The sequence below is a fragment of the Rhinopithecus bieti genome, unplaced genomic scaffold, assembly GCF_001698545.2.
Source record: "Rhinopithecus bieti isolate Rb0 unplaced genomic scaffold, ASM169854v2 scaffold_70290, whole genome shotgun sequence".
Taxonomy (NCBI): domain Eukaryota; kingdom Metazoa; phylum Chordata; class Mammalia; order Primates; family Cercopithecidae; genus Rhinopithecus; species Rhinopithecus bieti.
This window is the reverse complement of record NW_016826320.1, coordinates 160,007-181,901: the sequence shown is the minus strand read 5'-3', so window position 1 is coordinate 181,901 and position 21,895 is coordinate 160,007. Positions and strand designations below refer to the sequence as shown.

At 40.6% G+C, this 21,895-nt stretch overlaps 1 protein-coding gene across 1 annotated transcript in view; it reads left to right on the top strand.

Moving 5' to 3' along the window:
- The window catches only part of SEMA5A (semaphorin 5A), a gene marked incomplete at its 3' end in the record, with an annotated part of 517,268 nt that overhangs the window by 335,467 nt on the left and 159,906 nt on the right, over positions 1-21,895 (top strand). Inside the window, exon 9 of the mRNA XM_017863400.1 lies at positions 20,794-21,079. Within this exon, the coding sequence (XP_017718889.1) occupies positions 20,794-21,079 (286 nt within the window). The remainder of the gene's footprint in view (positions 1-20,793; positions 21,080-21,895) is intronic.

The window sequence follows — 21,895 nt, the reverse complement described above, 5'->3', positions numbered from 1 at the left end:
ACTAGATTCTCTCATTAACATCATTTCTGTTGAACTGTCTTCAACAGAATCAGTTGATTCTATATGGATGATCCCCTTTTGGCCCCGAAACTTTCATCTGTGCAGCTTCAAGTTCTTCTTTCCATTTGTTTGTTGATTCTGACTGGCCGAGAAGTTTCCACTTAAAAATCAAGAATCCCTATCCCAATAAAGGCTTTGTAATTAGAATTTGCCAGAAGCAAAGTAAAAAGCAATTGGGAGTACCCTCTCTTTTCCCAAAGTGACACTTGAAGAATATCCTGGAAAAACAATTCAGATCATAGCATGAGTTATAAACACTAGCCGCCTTCTTACATGTGACTGAGTGACCACCAGCTGATCAGGTGCTCAGTATCTGTCAACTCCCTGGTTGTCAGCATCTGTAAATTCTCCTTTTCCATTGGAGAGTCATGTGTTGCCATTCAGGCAATGGAAGAACTAAGACAGTGTTGATCACAGTCCTGGTAGGCAAAACATTGTCACTTGATTTACAAAGAAACTAGTGTTTCGGATTCCTAAAACATTCTGCTGTTCATTTCTAAGATCTGATAACTGCAGACACTGAAAGTAATTCAGAGGTAAATGTGCTGGCTCTACCACTCAGGCCATAAGAGCAGCACAATTTGCATGACAATGAATAGCCTGCATTTCTCAGGAAAGCAGCATTTCCACCACCCTCCCGCACTGTCCTTCCCCGGCCTGCATTGGGAAGACCCTCTCTCCTAGGGTAGAAAACCAAGAGCCCTGCCTGAGGACCCTGACTGATTGCATAGGAAGTGCTGTCTTCATATCTCTCCCGTGTTTTCTTAGGGCACTTTCTGCCACTGCTCAACCCTGAGATACAATTTCCACTTCCGGTTGGCCCTGATTTGCTTCTCTGATTGACCCTCCATCCAGGATGGATTCTGGCCTCTAACCACACTAGGTTCTGCTTCCATCTCCTGCTGAGTCTGAACACAGGGACATTTATCCTCCCTGGCCTAACTAGGACACATGCTTTGCATCCATCTGTTCTTTGCCAGACGCCCTTGTCTCAGGTCTTCCTCCTTTACTTCTCCTTACCCTCCTGCCTGCCTGCATTGACTCCCACCAAATCCAGCCCCAGAGGGGCCCACCCCTTGGCTTCTGTGTCTCTTAAACACTGGGGTGCTAGAGAGAATCACCCTGTGGTGGAAAAGGCAGCAGAAAAGGTAGAGCCTCTGTCCTCAGTGAGGCCCTCAGAGCAGCTCCCTAAAGGTCTAAGCACCCCAGTTCCTGTCCTCTCCCCTTGCAACTACCCCTACTCCAGTCCTCTCCCAGCCTCTCCCAGGGATTCTCAGTGGGTTTATCTTTCCTCCTACATTATAGAGAAACGTTAGGTTCTAAAGGATTTTTCCCAGTAAGTCCTCAAACTTACCTTTTCTTGTCACTCGGGTTCTGTAGCTGATTCTTTCTGCTGTGTTCTGGAGTAATTTTCATTTTTTGGAAAATATTGCCGCCTTATCCATTATCTTTCTTTTCACCATAACCTCATATTTCTTCCTTTCTAATGATGACTCATGATTTCAGAAAAATGATCAGATGTCTTTTCTCTTAAATAAGACAAAAACAAAGAAAACCCAACAAGCTAAAACCAAACACCCTGAGTTCTGCCGTGTCCAAGAGTGCTCCAATTTCACGTGGTGATTTTAAGGACCCCTTAAATGACCCTTTCAGATTTTTCCCTTGAGCTTTCAACCAAGTCAGCAAAATCAAATTTGAGAGTTGGACTTCTTCCAGAAGGAGGCTACAACGGGGTGGTAAAAGGGTAGGACTTCCTGCTTTGGTGGCCATGCAGTGGAAATTTTCTCTCAGCAGAAACAGGAGGAATGGAGGGTAAGTCCCTGCCCCATCACTTGCCCTCCATTATTGGCTGGCCTTATCGAGGACAGCATTCTTAAGCCCTCAGCTTCAGGCAATTCACATCTTCTCTGCCCTCTGCATCCCACCATGTGGTGCTGCGGTGGTTCTCCCCAGTCCCACAGTGTCTAGTTACATTATTTGAGGACAATTTCCAGCCATTACCTTAACTATCTTATTGGAAGGATGACATTGTTGCCTCGAAGTTTCTTTTACAGAATGTTTGTGCTGCACCATACGTAGCTGGTGTACCCTGTGGCTTGAGTGCCTGTCCTGTCCTTGACAATTTTCCTTCAGCTGGTCTTTAAGCTTTGTTTATCGCTGAGAATTCTGTCCTCAATCCCTTCCTTCTGCCTACTCTTCTCATTCCACATGCTCCTCTTGGATTCCCATCTATTCCGAAGTTTTTTGTTGTTGTTTTCTGTTAGTTTTCTATTTTAATAGTTTTTGGGGTACAGGTGGTTTTTGGTTACATGGATAAGTTATTTAGTAGTAATTTCTGAGATTTTAGTGCACCCTTCACCTGAGCAGTGTACACTGTACCCCATATATAGTCTTTTATCCCCCACTCCACTGCCAACCTTCCCCACAAGTCCCGAAAGACCACTATATCATTATTATGCCTTTGCATCCTCATAGCTTAGCTCCCACTTACAAGTAAGAACATACGATATTTGGTTTTCCATTCTTGAATTACTCCACTCAGAATAATGATCTCCAGCTCCTTCCAAGTTGATGCAAAATACATTATTTTGTTCCTTTTTATAGCTGAGTAGTAGTCCATGGTGTATACATATTACACTTTTTTTTCTGTTCTAAAATTTTAACTCCCCTGCCTCACACCATACCCGCCTACTGAGGACCATTCACAGATCTGGTCTCAGCTCCGACTTAGTCCACAGATGCGATGTTCACTTCCAGCTGAATGCTCCTTGCAGTACTTTCAGCTCAGCCTACTCCATTTTCATTCATTTCTTTGTTTTTCAATCTTGGGTGTGGGCCCCATATTAGTTTTCTAGGGATGCCATGACAAAGTATCACAGCCTGGGTGCTTAAACAGCAGACATTTATTTGCTCAAAGTTCTGGAGGCTGAAAGTCCAAGAAGAAGCTGTTGGCAGGGTTGTTGTCTCCTGAGGCCTCTCTCCTTGTCTTGTAGATGTCATCTTTTCCCTGTGTCTTCTAAACGTGGTCTTCCCTCTGTCCATGCCTGTTTCCTAATTTCCTATTCTTTTTTTTTTTTTTTTTTTTTTTTTTTTTTTTTTTGAGACAGAGTCTCCCTCTGTCACCCAGGCTAGAGTACAGTGGTCCAATATCAGCTCACTGTAAGCTCCGCCTCCTGGGTTCACACCATTCTCCTGCATCAGCCTCCCAAGTAGCTGGGACTACAGGCTTCTGCCACCACACCCAGCTAATTTTTTGTATTTTTAGTGGAGACAGGGTTTCGACATGTTAGCCAGGATGGTCTTGATCTCCTGACCTAGTGATCTGCCTGTCGGTCTCCCAAAGTGCTGGGATTACAGGTATGAGCCACTGTGCCCAGCCCCTAATTTCCTATTCCTATAAGGACAGCAGTCATATTGGATTAAAGCACACTCCAATGACCTCATTTTAACCTCATTAACCACTTAAAGACCCCGTTTTTGAGCATAGTAACATTCTGGAGTACTGGGGGCTGGGACCTTGACATAAGTTTTGGGAGGCACAACTCAGCCCAGAGCAGGTTCCATGATTCACCTCTCATCTGAGCCAGACACCTGCAAATCTCAGCTGACTCCTTCCCTCTCTTTCCAGACCCACTCAACCCCAGGTCCTACAGAGACCACTTTCAGAGTGGCTTCCAGACCTGAGTCTTTCGTCTCATTCCTCCACTTCTGTGCTTGTTCAAGGCTTCCTCATCTGAAATGCTACACTAACCCCTCTCTGATCCACTCTCCAAAGAGTAGCCAGTAATATGTGGCGTGAAGCTCTAAGGTAGAGAGTAGAGACTTTGGCGTCAGACAGATCGGAGGCTTGGCCGTTGGGGCATAAATTTGTCTTACCAGTTCTTGGCTTCCTCACCTGCATATTGCAGATGGCTAACTACCTGACCTGGACATTGTGAGAATAAAGTGAGACAACAAAGATGATGAGTATTAGTGTCAGCACATAGTACTCCACAAATAAGGGGAGCTATTGTGAACTCCCCAAAGTCCAATGCAATATCTGAGATGTAGTAGGGAGTTAATACATGTTTGTTGACTGAATAAATCAGTGATTATTTGGGCCTGTGGTTCCTGAATTACTGACACCTTCCAACCTCCTGTTTCCTCCTCTTTACTGGCACATTCAAGATATATCCATCACCATCTAGTCTTGGGACTTCCAGAACTTTAGCAGGACTTGAATCCTCTAGAAGACCACCACTCAGCTAGCAGCTGCTTACATATAATAATGAACAAAACTCCCTTCTTTGTTTTGCATGCTTTTCAGTTTTTGCAACCTTTTTGTGTTGAGGAAAGAAAATTGTCTCAGCAGGAGAAGTTGGGAGAGTATAGTACCGGCTAACCTGAGTCAGCAAAATTTTTGCATTCAGATGAACTATGATTAAATTGTGTATGGTACAATTTACTTATGCATTTAGGTAGTCCCTTTGCATAATTGTACTAGTTAACATATATTGGGCAAACTGATGAAACACCCAGTAGAACTGTCACTAACTTTTACTGCATGCACATATACTGGGCACCCTTCGGCCCAAACTTCGAGCCAGCCAGCAGACAGCCACCAGTGAATTCTGTTTCATCAAGCCATATCTTCAGTGACATTTTGAACAGTGCCTGTGCTTGTTTCCTAGGTTGCCAAAGCAAAGTACTGCAAACAGGGTAGTTCAAAGCAATAGAAATTTATTCTTTCTTTAAAAAAATACTTAATTTTTAACTTTTAGGTTCGGGGGATATGTGAAGGTTTGTTACAAAGGAAAACTCATGTCATGGGGGTTTGTTGTACAGATTATTTTACTACGCAGGAGTTAAGTCCAGTACCCAATAGTTATATTTTCTTCTCTTCTCCCTCCTCCCACCCTCCACCCTCAAGTAGACCCCAGTGTCTGTTGTTTTCTTCTTTGTGTTATAAGTTCTCCTTATTTAGCTCTTATTTATAAGTGAGAATATAGATAGGAATGAAGTCAGATTTAGAAGTACAGCAAAACGCAATCCAAGGAAAATAAGAATCACAATAAAGTGATACAGAAGCTGAAGGAAGGAATAGCCGATATAAAAAAAGAACTTCACAGTTCTGACAGAGCTGAATAACCCAATACAAGAATTTTACAATACAATCACAAGTATTAACAGCAGAATAAACCAAGCTGAGGAAAGAATATCAGAGCTTGAAGACTGGTTCTCTGAAATAAGACAGTCAAAGAAAAAAGAATAAAAGGAATGAACAAAACCTCTGAGAAGGATGCGATTATGTAAAGAAGCCAAATCTATGAATCCTTGGCATCCCTGAAAGGGAGGGGAAGAAAGCAAACAGATTGGAAAACATATTTCAAATATCATCCATGAAAACTTCCCCAATTTTGCTAGAGAGGCCAACAGTCAAATTTAGGAAATACAGAGAATGCCTGCAAGATTCTACACAGGGAGATCATCCCCAAGACACACAGTCATCAGATTTCCCATGGTCAAAATGAAAGAAAGAATGTTAAAGGCAGCTGGAGAGAAAAGGCAGGTTATCTACAAAGGGAATCCCATCAGGCTAACAGTGGACCTCTCAGCTGAAACCCTACAAGCCAGAAGAGATTGGGGGCCTATATTCAGCATTCTTAAATTTTAAAAAAAAGTATTCAACCAAAAAATTCATATCCAGCTAGACTAAGGTTCCCAAGTGAAGAAGAAATAAGATTCTCTTCAGATAAAGCAAATGTTTAGTGAGTTTGTTACCACCAAACCTGCCTTGCAAGAGATCTTGAAAGGAGCACTAAATATAGAAAGGAAAGACTGCTACCAGCTAATACAAAACCACCCTTAAACACACAGACCAGTGTCACCATAAAGCAACCACACAAGCAAGCCAACATCATAACCAGCTAACAACATAATGACAGGATCAAATCCATGCATATCAATACTAATCTTGTATGTGAACAGGTTAAATGCTCCACTTAAAAGGCACAGAGTGGCAAGGTGGATAAAGAGGGAAGACACGATAGTATGCTGCCTTCAAGAGACCTGTCTCACATGAAATGACACCCATAGGCTCAAAATAAAGGGTTAGAAAAGAAATCTACCAAGCAAATGGAAAAGAGAAAGAAGCAGGTTTTGCCATTTTAATTTCAGACAAAACTGACTTCAAACCAACAAAGATCAAAAAGGCAAAGAAGGGTAAAGGATTCAGTTCAACAAGAAGACCTAACTATCCTAAATATATATGCACCCAACACAGAAGCACCCAGATTCATACATTTTCAGAGTTTTTAGAGATCTTCAATTAGTCTTAGACTCACATAATAGTAATGTGAGACTTTAACACTCTACTGATAATATTAGACAGATCGTCAAGGCACAAAATTAACAAAGATATTCAGGACCTGAATTCAAGATTGAACCAAATGAATCTGATACATATTTACAGAACTCTCCACCAAAAAACTACAGGACATACATTCTTCTCATTGTCACATGCTACATACTTTACAATTGACCACGTAATTAGACATAAAACAATCATCAGAAGCTACAAAAGAACCAAAATCATACCAAGCACACTTTCATGTCACAGTGCAATAGAAATAAAAGTCAAGACTAAGAAAATCACTCCAAAAACCATGTAACTACATGGAAATCGAATGACATGCTCCTGGGTGACTTTTGTGTAAACAATGAAATTACAGCAGAAATCAAGAAGTTCATTGAAACTAATGACAGCAAAGATACAACATACCAGAATTTCTGGGACACAGCTAAGGGAGTGTTAAGAGGGCAATTCATAGCACTAAATGTTCACATCAAAAAGTTAGATCTCAAATTAATAGGCTAACATCACAAAGGAAAGAATTAGAGAAACAGGAACAAATCAACCCCAAAGCTAGAAGAAACAGGACCTAATCAAGCCCAAAGTCCTAGCTCAGGTATGCATCATATATGGCCTGTGTTTAAAGGGCAAATCTCTCTGAGCCCCACAGTGTTCATCTGGACAATAATCAAAATCAGAGCTGAACTGAAGGAAATCAAGACATGAAAACTCATTCAAAAGATTAGTGAATCCTGGAGTTGGTTTTCTGAAAAAAAATTAATAAGATAGGCTACTAGCTACACTAATAAAGAAGAAAAGAGAGAAGATCCAAATAAACATAATTAGAAATGAAGAAGAAAATGTTACCACTGACCCCACAGAAATAAAAATAACCATCAGAAACTACCAGAAATGTATTGTCTTAAAGTGCTAAAGGCCAAAGGTCCAAAATCAAGGTGCCAGCGTGGCCATGCATTCTGCAAATCCTTGAGGGGAGAACCATGGTTATGTCCTCTAGCTCTGGTAGCCCCAGACACTCCTTGGCTTATGATGGTTTCACTCCTATGGCTGCCTCCATCTTCACATGGCTGTCTTCCTGTGCCTCTGTCTAAATTCTCCTTTCCTTATAAGGATACCAGTCATGTTGGAATATCTGAAGTTTATTACATCTGCAGAGACCATGTTTCCAGATAAGGTCACATTCATGAAAATTGGGGGTTGGGACGTCAACATATTTCTTGGTTGGGGGATGGGTACAGTTAAACTATAACACTGTCCAAAGGAAGAAGTGCTCAACTGTTGAAGTCTGAAGTCACAACATCTTATTTTCTGATGACAGTCTTAATGCTTTTTTCTACTGCTAGTAAACCCGTTTAGTTTTCAGGCTTCCCATCTCAGCCATATCATTCCCATTGTTAGCAGATGGGGTTGTCTTCTTGTTTCCCACGAGAATCATAAGTCCTCAGGTAGGGATGGCAATCTCCTGTCTGCTTTGCCCCAGGCAGAGGGCTGTTTTACTTGTGATTCTTTCTTCCTCTCTCTAGAGTACCGCTGTGGACAATGCACTCACTTAAACTGCTGCTTTGCATCCCTCCCTGTCCCTATGTCTCTGGGGAAGGGGTGCTTCTCTCCTCTGTAAAACTCAAGAATGCAAGACCCAGCAAGTCAAGATTCATTGTTGAATTGAACAACGCTAAAACTCTTAAGCATTGCTGATGCTTGAGCTCAACAGTGAGCTCGATCTTGTGTTGCTTATTCTACATCTGAATTACTATCTCAAAAGACTACAGGGAAGGATGGCAGAAATGAGTGCTCTCATAATCGAGCCTAAGATGAGCACAGAGGCACGAAGCATGCATCATCAGAACATGTGGGCAGAACATGACAGGCTATGGCCTTTTGCAACCCCAGGAGCCAGAGTTCCAGAACTAATCTTCAGGCAAATGATGGTACTGGCTTTTCCATGGTGACATCTGGCCATGATACAGAGATCCCTGAGTAAGGACCTACCAGACTTCTAACCTTTCCACCACATCTTGCAGAAACCCATCAGAAATATCTGGTATGGTTCTAAAAATCTGCCTTTAGCAAGCTAAGTCCCTTGGATTTTATATTGCAGTTCCAGGTACAAATTCTTATGACACTTCCAGCATTATTATTTATATACTGATGAATACACACTCCCTGCCCCCGATCCTCTGCACCTGTGCAGGGGCTCCCAGATGGTGGGAGGTGCTGTCAGTAGTCAGCACAAGCTGGGTTGGAGAGGGCCAGCAGGCCTGGCCTGAGCTCTGGAAGCCTTTGTGGGTTCTGCCTATTTCCTCTTGTTTCCTCTTGCCTGGCTGCTATGATCTGGCTCTGCCTGTTTTTACAGCCCTGGCTCCTGCTATTTTTCCCGCATGCATGCTTAGTGTCTTTCAGGAGCCATGTGCAGTTTCCTGGGAGCATTCTGCCTTCCTTACCATGTTGCTTTGCAGTTTGTGATTATTTTGTCCTCACTTCCCTTGATTTTTGCCTCCTGGCTAATTCTGGCTCCTAGTTAGGTTAGTTTAAATTTCCATTTTCCCCAGTCTCTGGTGGATCTGTTCCATCCCTTTCTCACACTGTTCAAGACTGCACTTTCTCCCATACTACCAGAGCTCTTGGTTAGTCTCTTGCCCTAACCTTATGAGAGCCCCCATTTTACCTGCAGAGAAAGCCAGAGTGCTGCCATGGCCCTCCTGTTCCCTTCCCGTTCTCATCTATGTGCTCTCTTGGCTTTAGCCTCTGAAATGCCACACAGTGCCTCTGGTTCTTCCTTGCCTTTCAGGGCTCAGCAAACTTTTCTATAAAGGGCCAGTGAATAAATATTTTAGACTTTGCAGTCCACATGGCCACTGTTGCATCTTTTCATCTTGCCATCATAGTATGAAAGTCTTCACAGTCTATGGATGCATGAGTGTGACTGGGTGCTAATAAAACTTTATTCACAAAATGGACAGCAGGTAGGATTTGGCCCATGGGCTACAGTTTGCTGGCCCCTGTTCTGCCTGGAAAGCTCTTCCCCCAGAAAACCCATCTGGTCAACTCTCCCATCTTTTTTGAGTCTTTGCTCAAATGCCATCTTCTTAATGGAACCCACGCCTCACCACCTTATTTCAGATCACAGCTCCCTCCTATCTAGCCCTCTTGGCTCTTCTTACCATGTTCGGCTTTAGACTCAGCTATAATGTTGTCTCCTCCCGCCACTACAGTGAAAGTTCCCAATGACCAGGGCTTATGTCTTTCTCTTACTCCTGGGTCCCACATGCTTACAACAGTGCTGGCATTAAAGTAAGCACTCAATGGCTATTTTTCTAATTAATGAGTTAAATGGTGCTATGGTTGGAACGTTTATGTCTTTCCAAAAGTAGTAGGCTGAAATCAAACCTACAAGGTGATCGTATTAGAAGGTGAGGCATTTGAGAGCTGATTGGGTCATAAAGGTGGAGTCCTCATGAATGGGATTGGTGCCCGCATAAACAAGACCCCAGAGAGCTCCCTCGTTCCTCCCACCTTGTGAGGACACAGTGAGAAGGTGCCGGCTAGGAACCAGAAAGCAAACCCTTGCGAGACACTACGTCTGCTGGTGCCTTGATCATAGACTTCCCAGCCTCCGGAACTGTGAGAAAGAAATGTTTGTTGTTTATAGGCGGCCCAGTTTATGGTATTTTTGTTACAGCAGCTGGAATGGACGAAGACAATGGGTAGATAGTTGACTTCTTTGTTACCGCCACTATTTTATGAGTTCCTTAAGGGCAGGGGCTCTGTGGAAGCCTCTTTGTGTGCTAGCATCTTATTCAGTGTCTGAAATATAGATCAGGATTAATCCATATTTGTTGAATGCGTAAGAGATTAGCACACTTCACAAATAGCAGAAATATGAATAATGTTAAACATGGGAGAATGTTCTACTAATTATACATTAGAATTAAACAGCAACAAAAACACAGATATGCATATTTGAAATTGAACCAGGTCCAAAAATTTATAACATCTTCCCTTTGAGCCCCCATCTCACTTGGACCCCTGTTTTCAGCCATTATTTATTGTCATTTTTCAAAGGCAGTACAATCAATTGGATAACATTCTGGATGAATCTGGAACATTAAGTTATGTGTTTGGTAATGAATATATTTCAAAGTCATATTTTCCCCTGTGCCAAAGTTGCTCTTAAAACAAATTTATGTGTTTAGAGAAATACCTTAACAGCTTTAATGCATTAAAATATTAATCGTTAATAACTGTATGAAATGATTACTGTAAGGCAGGATAATAAATGTTTAATGGTCGATGCTTGAAATAGAGAAGCAATAAAACTTGCCTTCAAGAAACTGGCAGTCAAGTTGGGGAAACAATAAACCCATGAAAATGTGAAAATACATTTCCAAATTAATATTGTGCAAATTGAGTTTGTGAGTTCTGAAGGAACTATGTGCTTGCACACAGAGGAAAATCTTCAGTAGGAACTTGGAAAAACTAACTCCTAAATGAGCCTTAATAACTCAGCATGAACATCTAAGCCACGTAGACTTATTAATACTCAGAGACCTGCTGGCTTTCCTTCTCTGGTGGAAATGTGCACTTGTCCCACTGGGTTCTCCCAGGGAACTCCACAGTGTCCTGCAGTCTCTGAGGTTTCGGCCAGGATTTCATGTGGAGGTGAACTCACTTGAAATCCACAAGCATTCTCTTTTCAACGGTATCATTTTTTATGAGCTATTATAATTCTAGTTGAGAAAATTCTTTTGGCAACAATGTTAAATTCTGTTGGTCTGAAATACATTGATGGTGTTACTCAAGCATTAAGTAGACTCTTGAGGTCTTTAAAATGCAATTATTAACCTTCTAATGATTAATGATAATTTACTTGGAGGATGAAAATCTCCTCCATGCTTACTTAAGTCAAGGAGAAATTGTTTCTGCTTGTCCTGAAGAGAGGTGCTTTGGGGAGCTCAATGCTTCTCCTTGGGACCAGGTGCTGACTCCAAACAGCCTGAGCACAGCCAGGCTGGTGTGACTTTGTTGAGCTCCACCCTGGAGACAGTGAGAGCCTGTTTGGTAGGATACACACAGCATAGTACCTGGAGCTGTGACTGGTCTGTAAGAGGTGCTCTCTCAACTGACAAGATTCACTACAGCTGGAAATTCAAAAATGGAAGTAGAGGTCAGAGAACAAGCAAAACAAAGACAAATGGGGGAATGAAGTGAATATGGGTACCAAAATGCAAGTACCTGTAAAGAAAAAGAAGAAGCTCTGTAAAGCCAGAATAGAATCAAGACTGCATAGTCAGCAGCCTAGAAGCTCTGTAAAGCCAGAATAGAATCAAGACTGCATAGTCAGCAGCCTAGTGTTGGTTTCCTTTTTTTTTTTTTTTTTTCCAAATAAGCACCTGGGGAGATGCTTAAAAAGAATGCTCTTGTGAAAAATAAGTTCTTTTCAGCATTACAAGTGCAAGGCTGATATCTCATTCAAGTTTAAACTTGCTAGGGTGAGGATGAGACAACATGGATGGAAAGTATATTGAGCAAAGTTGTGTGACATGTGACATAGCACAATGAGATGCCCTCTTCTAATATTCAGGCCTGATCGAGCCTGTCAGCCGGCATTGCCAATTGCCTATGCCTTGTGGGATGGCTGCAGTTCGGACATCGTGCTGTGAATCTAATCCTATTATCTTTGTAGGTCAGAAATCATTTTAAATCAATGACCTCCATGCATATCGCCTGCCTGTCCATACACTTATTAGAGTATCTGTTACTTGTAGTTATTACACCACCCACAAGGAAGAGTCACAATGGCTATTTATAATATGCCAGGTAGATGGGAGGCTCCAAACCCATGTCATCTGCCATCCTTCTTACAATCTCTTAAGGGAGATTGCATTATCCTCCTCCTACAGATGAGCACCGTGGGGCTCAGAGGGACTTGCCCCCTGAACACAGGCCATACCTGATGCATACCTGAGCTAGAGCTTGAAAACAGATCCACTCCAGAGCTTGCCTCCTTCCTTCTTTACAAGCTGCTGACCTTCCTTTTGTTTAGTTGGCATTTTAGGAAATACCAGTGTTACAAATAGCCTCCATCTCTCTCTCCCAGTGCCCACATTTTCATGCATGAGCTGCCATGGAAGAGGGGTATGTGGACTCTGGAAAAAGTTGAGAGCCTTTTCTTGATTGTTATAGACTTGCATACATGATGCAATAAACTGGGGTTATTAAACCCAAAGTAGAAGAGCCTGTGTGATAATTTAATGCAGATCTTTATGGGTACAAAAGTGTCGTTAAGTGACATAAGGAGTCAGTTCTTATGGTGCTCTGAAAACACCGTATCGCTCCATCCTGTACATCAAGCACAGAGGGCCTAAAAGCTGGGGAGCCACAGGTCCTCTCCAATCGTGTGAAGAAGCTTCTACACTTGCCAGTACACTTGTCAATACACTTGCCAAAGGTCTTTTACTACCTTTGAATTTTAATGTGCACATTCCAAAAGAAAAGGGATGAATGAATCTTTCCTTCTCCTACTACCACATTATGAGGATACTTGCATGAACTGTATATACACGAGTCAGGGAAACGTCATAAAAAATAAATCCACTACAAGAAGGGATGCCTCACTGTAGAGAAGATCTCAGGCAGACATGTACTAGAACAGATAAAACAGTTGGGAAATGGCTCAATGTTCATTGTCTAGAGATTCTGGCAGTTTCCTAGTGATGGTCTTGAATCCCTCTTGATGTCCTTGCCTGGTGACTCATGTTGCCTCCTTTCCTTCTTAAAAGCATCCCAGTTTCTAGCATAAATCATCTTGTCATCTTGTTTCTAAAATGCCCAGTTTTATGTGTTTCTATAAATTTGTCTCTATATTATTCTATTGAACTTTTTATTGACCCCAGTCAAGGGCCTCTGACATTTGTTCACTCACTGCCACATATTGGGAAGTCGGCTCCCTGTGTCTTGGTCCTCCGTTTGCCCCAGCTCAGATCAACTCAGGAGACAAAGCCAGAGCCGTCATGCACATTTCCTTATTCTGCAGTAGCTTATTGGGAAGAAGGATGATAAAAACTGAATAACGTTGGAGCTCAATGTCTTCTTTCAGTAAAATCTTACATGGTTTCCTTTCAGTCTTTTAACATAATTTTTAGGTGTTAAAATATTTACCAGATTTTTAAATTTAACATTCCAATTAAAAAACTCATAAGTATGAATTTGATCTTGCAGATAAAATGATTCATTCTTCCAAGAAGTGAATCTGTAAATTTAAAATGGCATCAGAAAAAATGAACATGGCAAATAGAAATTTTGTGTTTTGGCAATTTTCACAAATATTCATGAAATTATGTATCACTAATAGGAATGTGTGATTTGGCAGACTTTTATAAGAGAGGGCTACGTGCTTGGAATGGAATAAGAGCAGAGTAGACACTAAAGTCTGTCACTTTAAGCTAGAACATTGAGACAAATATCCAGTTAATGAAACTCCTATAGACCCAAAGATATGGAGAATTGTAGGTGTGAGTTTTGGTCTTGTAGGGTGGTATACAGAAGTGGTGCTTCTCATTTAGGGGAAACCAGCCCGTGTCGCCATGGTACAAGTGGTTCCTATTTGAATCAGCAAATTCATGAAAGTAATGCATTTTCAATGGGTCATATTCCCCAGGAAGAAGGAAGGAATCAAATGTGCTGAAACTGTCTTTCCAGTCCTACTGCAAGGATCTTAGCAATAACTTTTTTTCTGTCAAGGGGCTCAATGAGTGACACACCTGGGGATGCAAGGCCCCGATTGCTGTGTAGATAGTTACCAAGGATGTGCTTGACTCCAACTCCCCACCCCATCCCACACTACACACCCAGGAAATGGAATGATAAGCTTTTCTTTAAAACTCTTTGGTGTCTCTCCAATGGCAGTTGAAATCCATACTCCTTGTTATGGGCTCCTGGCCTTGCCTGGCTTTCCACCTCCTGTCCTGTTGATCCCTTTGATCCTGACTGTGGCTTCATTTCATTCCTTGCCATGCTTAATGGTCTTCTCCCAGGCTGCTCCTTCTGGCAGGGATGTTCTCTTCCCCCATCCTTGTCTGAGTGGCCCCTTCTCAGCCTCACCCGTGCCTTTTCCCTATTCTCTCCTTTCTGATCTCTGTTTCTCCTGCCCGCCCTGGCCCTCCGTACCCTTGTCCTCACTGTAAGCACTTGTTGATCTGTCTTGTTTGTCTCCTCACACTGCTCTTGAGGGCACAGGGGCTGTGTCTATCAGTTTACTAAGGAGTACCCAGTGGCCAGGACTGCCCCTTGGGGCAGTGAGGAAGTGCCTGGAACAGTACTCTGGCTGGCTCTGCCACCGTGTTTGATTTCAGTCTTGATGGAATAAGTGTAGACTTTAATTTGATACACAGAATGCATACTCAATGAGTTATCTTATTAATTAAATACTGATGATATTTACTCACACGTGTGTTTACATTAATTTATGGAGTCATTTTCAATAAATAGAGATCTGTATTTTGATAATTACCAGCCAAGTGCTTTTGATTCTCACAATGATACTCCATGTTGGATGTTGCTATTGTTATTCAAAAACAGAAAACAAAGGAAATATACTGGTAAATAATGTGACTAAGTTCACACAGCCAGTAGGTGGAGGTATTGAGCCATCTATACATATATCTCTATACTCACATATGTGATACACACATATACACAGACACAAACGTGTGCATCCATCTATTGAAATCTATCTATCTATCTATCAATCATTATCATCTGTCTTTTAGTAGAAACCTCAGGAAAAGAACTTTAGCCTACCAATAGCTTTTAACCTGTTTAATTTCATTTAATTTTAAGTTATCAGCTTTTAATTTTAATGAATACCTAGATAAAAATATATTTGCCCTGGAAGCTTCTACAGCAGTTTTATCTCCATGAACTATGACAATGGAAACAGTGTACCCAATAAAAAGAGGGTCTAAAATCTGGCAATGCTTGTGGAAGGCATTTTGTAGCGACTGATACTAACAACTTAGGAACAGAAAACTGCTGGCTGTGTGTCACCTCTGAATATTGTTTCCATTAACTCATCTTATTTTTGTGAAATAGCTTGCTATTTAAAAACTCAGCATGGTAGGCCAGGTGCCGTGGCTCACACCTATAATCCCAGCACTTTGGGAGGCTGAAGTGGGCAAATCACCTGAGGTTGGGAGTTCAAGACCAGTCTAACCAACACGGAGAAACCCTGTCTCTACTAAAAATACAAAATTAGCCAGGTGTGGTGGCAAAAACCTGAAATGCCAGCTACTCGGAAAGCTGAGGCAGGAGAATCTCTTGAACCCAGGAGGCGGAGTTTGCAGTGAACTGAGATCGCACCATTGCACTCCAGCCTGGGCAACAAGAGTGAAACTCTGTCTCAAAACAAACAAACAAACAAAATTCAGCATGGCTTATTTATGATCCTAAAACTCTGATCACCTTTAAGCTTTATATATATATATATCAAGTATATATATATATACTTGATCATTATCATTATGTGAAGTTCTGTTCAATAGAAATTATTGCAAGGGACATTGAGAGTAAGTAAATGGTGACTATTATTTTGCAGTCAAAAGCCACTTTGTGTGATACTTGCCAAAGTCAGGCTGGAAAATGCCTGTACATTATGCCAAAATAATAATAGCCACCATTTATTGGCATCCTACTATGCATCAGCCCGTTTAATGTTTACAGCTTTGCAAACTAGGTCTGATTGTCAGATGCAACAACATAAAATATCAGATGTCAACGGTCCAGCCAGGGCAGAGCCATAGGCATCGAGTACAGGCTTTTTTCAGCCTGATTTTGGCAAGTGTGTCACAAGGCCACTTTTGACTGCAAAATAATTTATAATAGATTTTGATTCTAGTAAGATTTTTGTAGAGTTGGGATTCCTTTGTGCCTTTAATATTCACTCTCATTGTAGACAAATATTTTTATATCAATGATCAGATCGAGCCATTTGAATATGGTATACCCCCACATTGATGCTTTAGATATTGGAATAGAAAGAATATAGAATGGGAGGCTTCATTTGGATGCTCAGTATTTGGTTTTGTGTGGTCAAAATCTCAAAATTTTTGATGCTTTTCTTCGCATCACTTGTAATTACATATATGGTGAGTCACTTCTCCTAGTCCTATCTGTATGGTCACTATTGGGTAAGAAAACATGCAAAATAAAAGTTCTTATATCATGAAGAATGGTTCTTATATCGTGAAGAATAATTCTTATTAACATGATATATTTTGTACAACACTGTAATACATAACTCAGTCTGTTTTACAAACATTAGAAAAGACAGTTTCTCCATGCATGTATTTACATAGCGGCTGACGCGCCTGTTTTTCCTGTGATGCAGTCAGCAGCACACCTGAGATCTCTCTTTCATGCACTCCTATCCATTGTACACAAGAAGAAAAGGCCTGATTTTCCTTCTGACTTGTTCAGCTCACTCAGGAGTGACAGAAACTAGTTTGTGGTGAATTGCATTTTGAGAAAAGACAGAACTTAAATAATGGAAGGAAAACAAAATTCATCTTATCATCCTGCCTGGCAAGACTCTAACATCACCTACTTCCAAATTTCTATCAATAAATATAAGAGCTATTTGACTGTCTGTTTTACAATTATTCCCACTTTTTTATTGTCTTTGAAAAAGGAACAGGATGCTCGCCGAATTTCAAGAGACTCTACTTTTCAAGAAACTGTGTTTCCCTAGTTAATGGCAGGTCACACAGTCAGGGGTCCACCCTCATCCTGAAGGACCAGTGTAGGCCCACAGGATGTGTTACCAAATGCAGTCTCACTCCCTGACCAGCACGACCTGCACTGCATGGTGAATTAGCAAACAGCACTCACTACACTTGGAATACAAATTCTTCTCTTGTTTTTGCAAACCAAAAGGAAAACCTGCATTTGAACATTTCTATCTAAAATGCACATTGTGATCTTATAACATTGATTCAGGGTAGTTTGGAGACATGGTGGAGGCTCTCTGTGGAAAGAGGAAACTGTGCATCAATCTGCCTACCATTACTCAGTTTTGTCCTTATCTGCAAAAGCGGATGTGGTTTGCTGGAACAGACACAGGGTATGGAATGACCTCCCGAGAGTCATTTACTGGCTGTCTGAGGCTGTGGTGGGCCCTCCTTGAAACACCCTTTGGAGTTGGGTCAAACACTTTCCAACAATGTTCTTGTTTAATAAGTCCTTAAATTGTTTCTTCTTCCTCCCACTTTTTCTTCTTTCTGTGTCATTCCTGACATCCGTGATAGCTGTGGTTTAAAGTTTCATCTCATCATTTATTGCCTCTCTAGTTGGTTCTGAAACCCCCCTCAGACTGTTCCTAGGTAAACCTGCTTACCACTCGCTGTGTAAAGATGACTGTCCAGCCAAGAGCTTACCATTGTTTTTCTAAAGCAGAAAGTCAAATCCTGTTGAATATTGCTAGCATTTAATTGATTGTTTTGTTTTTGCAACCACTGTTTATTTTTTTTTTCAGTATAGTGTAATGCAGTGGTCTCTAAACTTTTTGGCACCAAGTTTTTGGAACCAGTTTCATGAAAGATAAGTTTTCCATCAACTGGGGGTGGATAGAGGGGATGGTTTAGGGATGAAACTGTTCTGCGTCAGATCATTAGGCATTAGATTCCCATAAGACGTGTATAACTTAGATCCCTCACATACACAGTTCACAGCAGGGTTCCCGCTCCTATGAGAATTTAATGCTGTCACTGATCTGACAGGAGGCAGAGCTCAGGAGGTAACATTCATTTGCCTGCTGCTCACCTCCTGCTGTGTGGCCTGGCTCCTAACAAACCGTGGACTGGTACTGGTCCATGTCCTGGGGGTTGGTGACCCCTGGTCTAATGGATTCAGGACTTTCCATCCCCCTCTGCCATTGCTAGTTACGTGAATTTAGACAAGTTATTAAATCTCTGGGCTTTAGTGTCCTCATCTATGAAATGGGAAGAATAGCACAGCACCTAGCTCTGTGATTCTTGTGAGTTCAATGGGAATATAAAGCACCAAGCACAGATCTTGGTGCAAGAATTAACATTCTACAGATATTAGCTGTTTTATTATAAACTCAGCCTTCAGCTGGAAACCATAAAAGATCTTTCTTCCTTTGTATCTTCTTATTTTTTGGCTCAGGACTTCTGAGAAACTGGAGCTATTTACTATGTGGTTTTCATGCCATTTGTCCCCAAGTTAATAGCAGAAGTGGGTAGTAGTGAGTATATTTGATAAATCTTGGTGGACTCTGCCTCAAGCCTCCTGTATGTGTGCTGGTAACCTAAGTCCCAGGCTAGACACCTTTGGACTCTTACGCCTTCTCTCTTTGTTTTCCCCACTTTAGGTAGGGTTTCTTGTTGCTGTTTTTGTTGTTTTTGCTTGTTTTAGTACAATTCCCAAACTCTAGTTTAGTTTAGCCAGGGTACAGGACCCATTCCAAAATAATTTAGCCTCTTCTTTAGAATTAGACATGCCAGTGATTATTTTCTTTACACATGGTTTTGAAATTGTTTCATATCTTTGCTTTTGGGGCCTGCTTTATCAAGTAATTCTTTTTTGGAGACTTACAGTGAACACAAACTTAACTGCCCCCCGCCCGCCCCCAGTATTTTCTTTATGTTCCCAAAACACAAATGACAGATGTGTAATCTGCTGTTTTTGTGAGCATCTCTCCAGGATATTAAAGTGTACTATTATAGTAAAGATATCTAACCTCCATCTTTTACAATGTTATGCAATTCAAGTTTTTTTTTTTAATAGTCATTTAGGGTGAAAGCAATAGTGACTTAAGAATATGTTTGACAGTTTATAAATTAAAATCACCTCAGTATATTACTTGATATACTTCAATGACTTAACAATGTATTGTACTGAAGGGAAAAGTATCATACATAAACCATTTAGAATATTTGTTACATTTTAAAAATGTAAAGTTGGATTAAATTAAAACATTTTGTGAAAATATCAAATATAGGTATTGATTGAAAATTTACAATAGTTTTCCTGGACAGAATAACAGAGTAGTCAATGCCAACCCTTTGTCAATGTCTGAAGTCAACTTCTGCATTTCAGACCTTAGATGATTCCGTTTATGTGTCTTACTCTTAACATTAATGGCTTATCTTGCAGCCACACATATTTTAGTTGTCCTGCCAGTAGCATGTTATTATTGCAATGCAATTGTATCTGGAAAAGTGCAAGGCCAATTGAATTGCCCCAACAAACTAATTGTCCCTGAAAATGTGCCTTTGTGAATATACTTGTTGTCTGTATCTTTCCATTAATTTTGGACACCAAAGGTTACTGCTATATTTATCCTGGTTTGCACCATAAAATTAAGATACTTGCTGATTGAATGAATAGCATTTAGAAATAGGGAAGAATAAAACCTTGTGATTAGATTTTTAAAAGCAAATATTAGGGAGCATGTGTGTCTCAACGTGTACTATCTCTGTTATCACTGGTTTCAAACTGGAGGTTAGGAAGCTAAAACTTCAAATGCTTTATGTAAAATTCAGTTGATAATGTATGTTTCCTAAAGTCCTAATGAGCTTGGTGATTAAGTAAAGGCTTTGTCATAATTTTCTCATTTCTTTATCCCCATTTTAAAGCTAATTGTGAGACCAGAAAACTACAAAGCAGTGTCTCCATCCCAATACTCTTCCCTTCTCTAAATGTATTACCAAGCAACCCAGAAATCAGAAAATCAGAGTTGTTTTTCACCGTTCCATGGTCACCATAGTAACAGAAATTGCTAAAGCTAATTCCAGAAACACCTTGCAGTTTTAGTCTTTATTTTCGTTCCCAGCAATGAAAACAGTTTTAAAGTCCTTAGTAAAAGCACATACCTTATGTCAAAGTCACAGGAATGTATATAAGTTAAGTCAAATAATTTTGTTGTCTTGCACACAAATAGGATTGTAGACTGCTATATTCTGAGTCACATTTCATCTTTTTAATCCTATTTTCTCCCTCTCTTTCTGAAGGTTATGTAAGAATTTGCAAATAAAGTAATACATATTGCTCTAAAATGTACTGCAAATATTTGCTGCCAATGTTTGATGGTATTAACGTCACATTAACTTGAGCCCTAATTTAGCTCAGGATACTTGAGTGTGCACTCATACTAGTGCCTTCCCATTATGTAGAATCTGTGTATGACACTGAGTTTCCCAACAGTGTAGATCATGAAGCTGCTCACAGGGCCTCCCAGTTGCCCTATAGGAACCAGGTGTTATCTAAACAAAACCATGTCTCTTTGGATAAAGTACTGAGCAGGCAAGACCAAAAGGGAATGACACGAATGTTGAGATATTTTCCCTCTTTTCTGTTTTTTCCAGAGCCAAACTTTGTGTCATCTTATGACATCGGAAATTTTACCTACTTCTTTTTCCGAGAAAATGCAGTAGAGCATGACTGTGGGAAAACAGTGTTCTCCAGAGCTGCCCGGGTGTGCAAGAATGATATTGGTGGGCGCTTCCTGCTGGAAGACACCTGGACCACATTCATGAAGGCTCGCCTGAACTGCTCCCGTCCTGGGGAAGTCCCATTTTACTACAACGAATTGCAGAGTACTTTCTTCCTGCCTGAGCTGGATTTGATCTATGGCATCTTTACCACCAATGTGTATGTAACTTGAAATAATTTTTCTCCCCTCTCTCTCACTCATTCTGAATAAGTCTTTTGTTCTTTGACCTCTGAGGTTTTAAATTTGCTTTAAAGAAAATCTTTCTTATTTTACTGGGCTAAACAGACAAAAAAAAAAAAAAAAAAAGGACTTTTCAATGAACTACCTTTAGACAAAGATACGTGATTTGTGAGACTGGTATTAGGAAAAATACTCCAAATCAAGAAAGTTTGTGTCAATCTTTAGGATATAGTGACATTAAATTATTCTACTATAAATTGCTCCTTCCTGATTTGCCATTGTGTTCTGGACACTTTTTGAAATACTGGTACATATTATACATATATTTTTTTCTATATGCAAGTCATGCATTTGTGTATAATGAAAATAGTGTTGTCTGGAGAATCTGAAATCTTTGAGATAACATGATTCTTGCTTAAACCTTGCTCATATTTGAAAGGCACATTTTCCATAGCTGCATTTTATGTCAATTATACTTTTAAAATATTTTTATAAAATTATAGTATGTTTTATTTGGGGGTGGGACAGGGAGATACTCCTAACTTTAGAATGAACAATATTTGGGCTGGCTTAAGCCTATGAAGTTTTCTGATCTCCTTCATTCTTAGTCTAGTGGACTATCACATGTCCCCAAAGTTATTTCCCATCCTTAGCTGATATGCTGTGTAAGACTCAACAGGAGCACATGCCAAACCCAGGAACCAAGGATCACATTGAGACTCTGAGCATCACTTTTCCTACACATTGGCTGTGGTGCTGCTGATCCTACACTATGGGTTCTGATTTGAAATCTC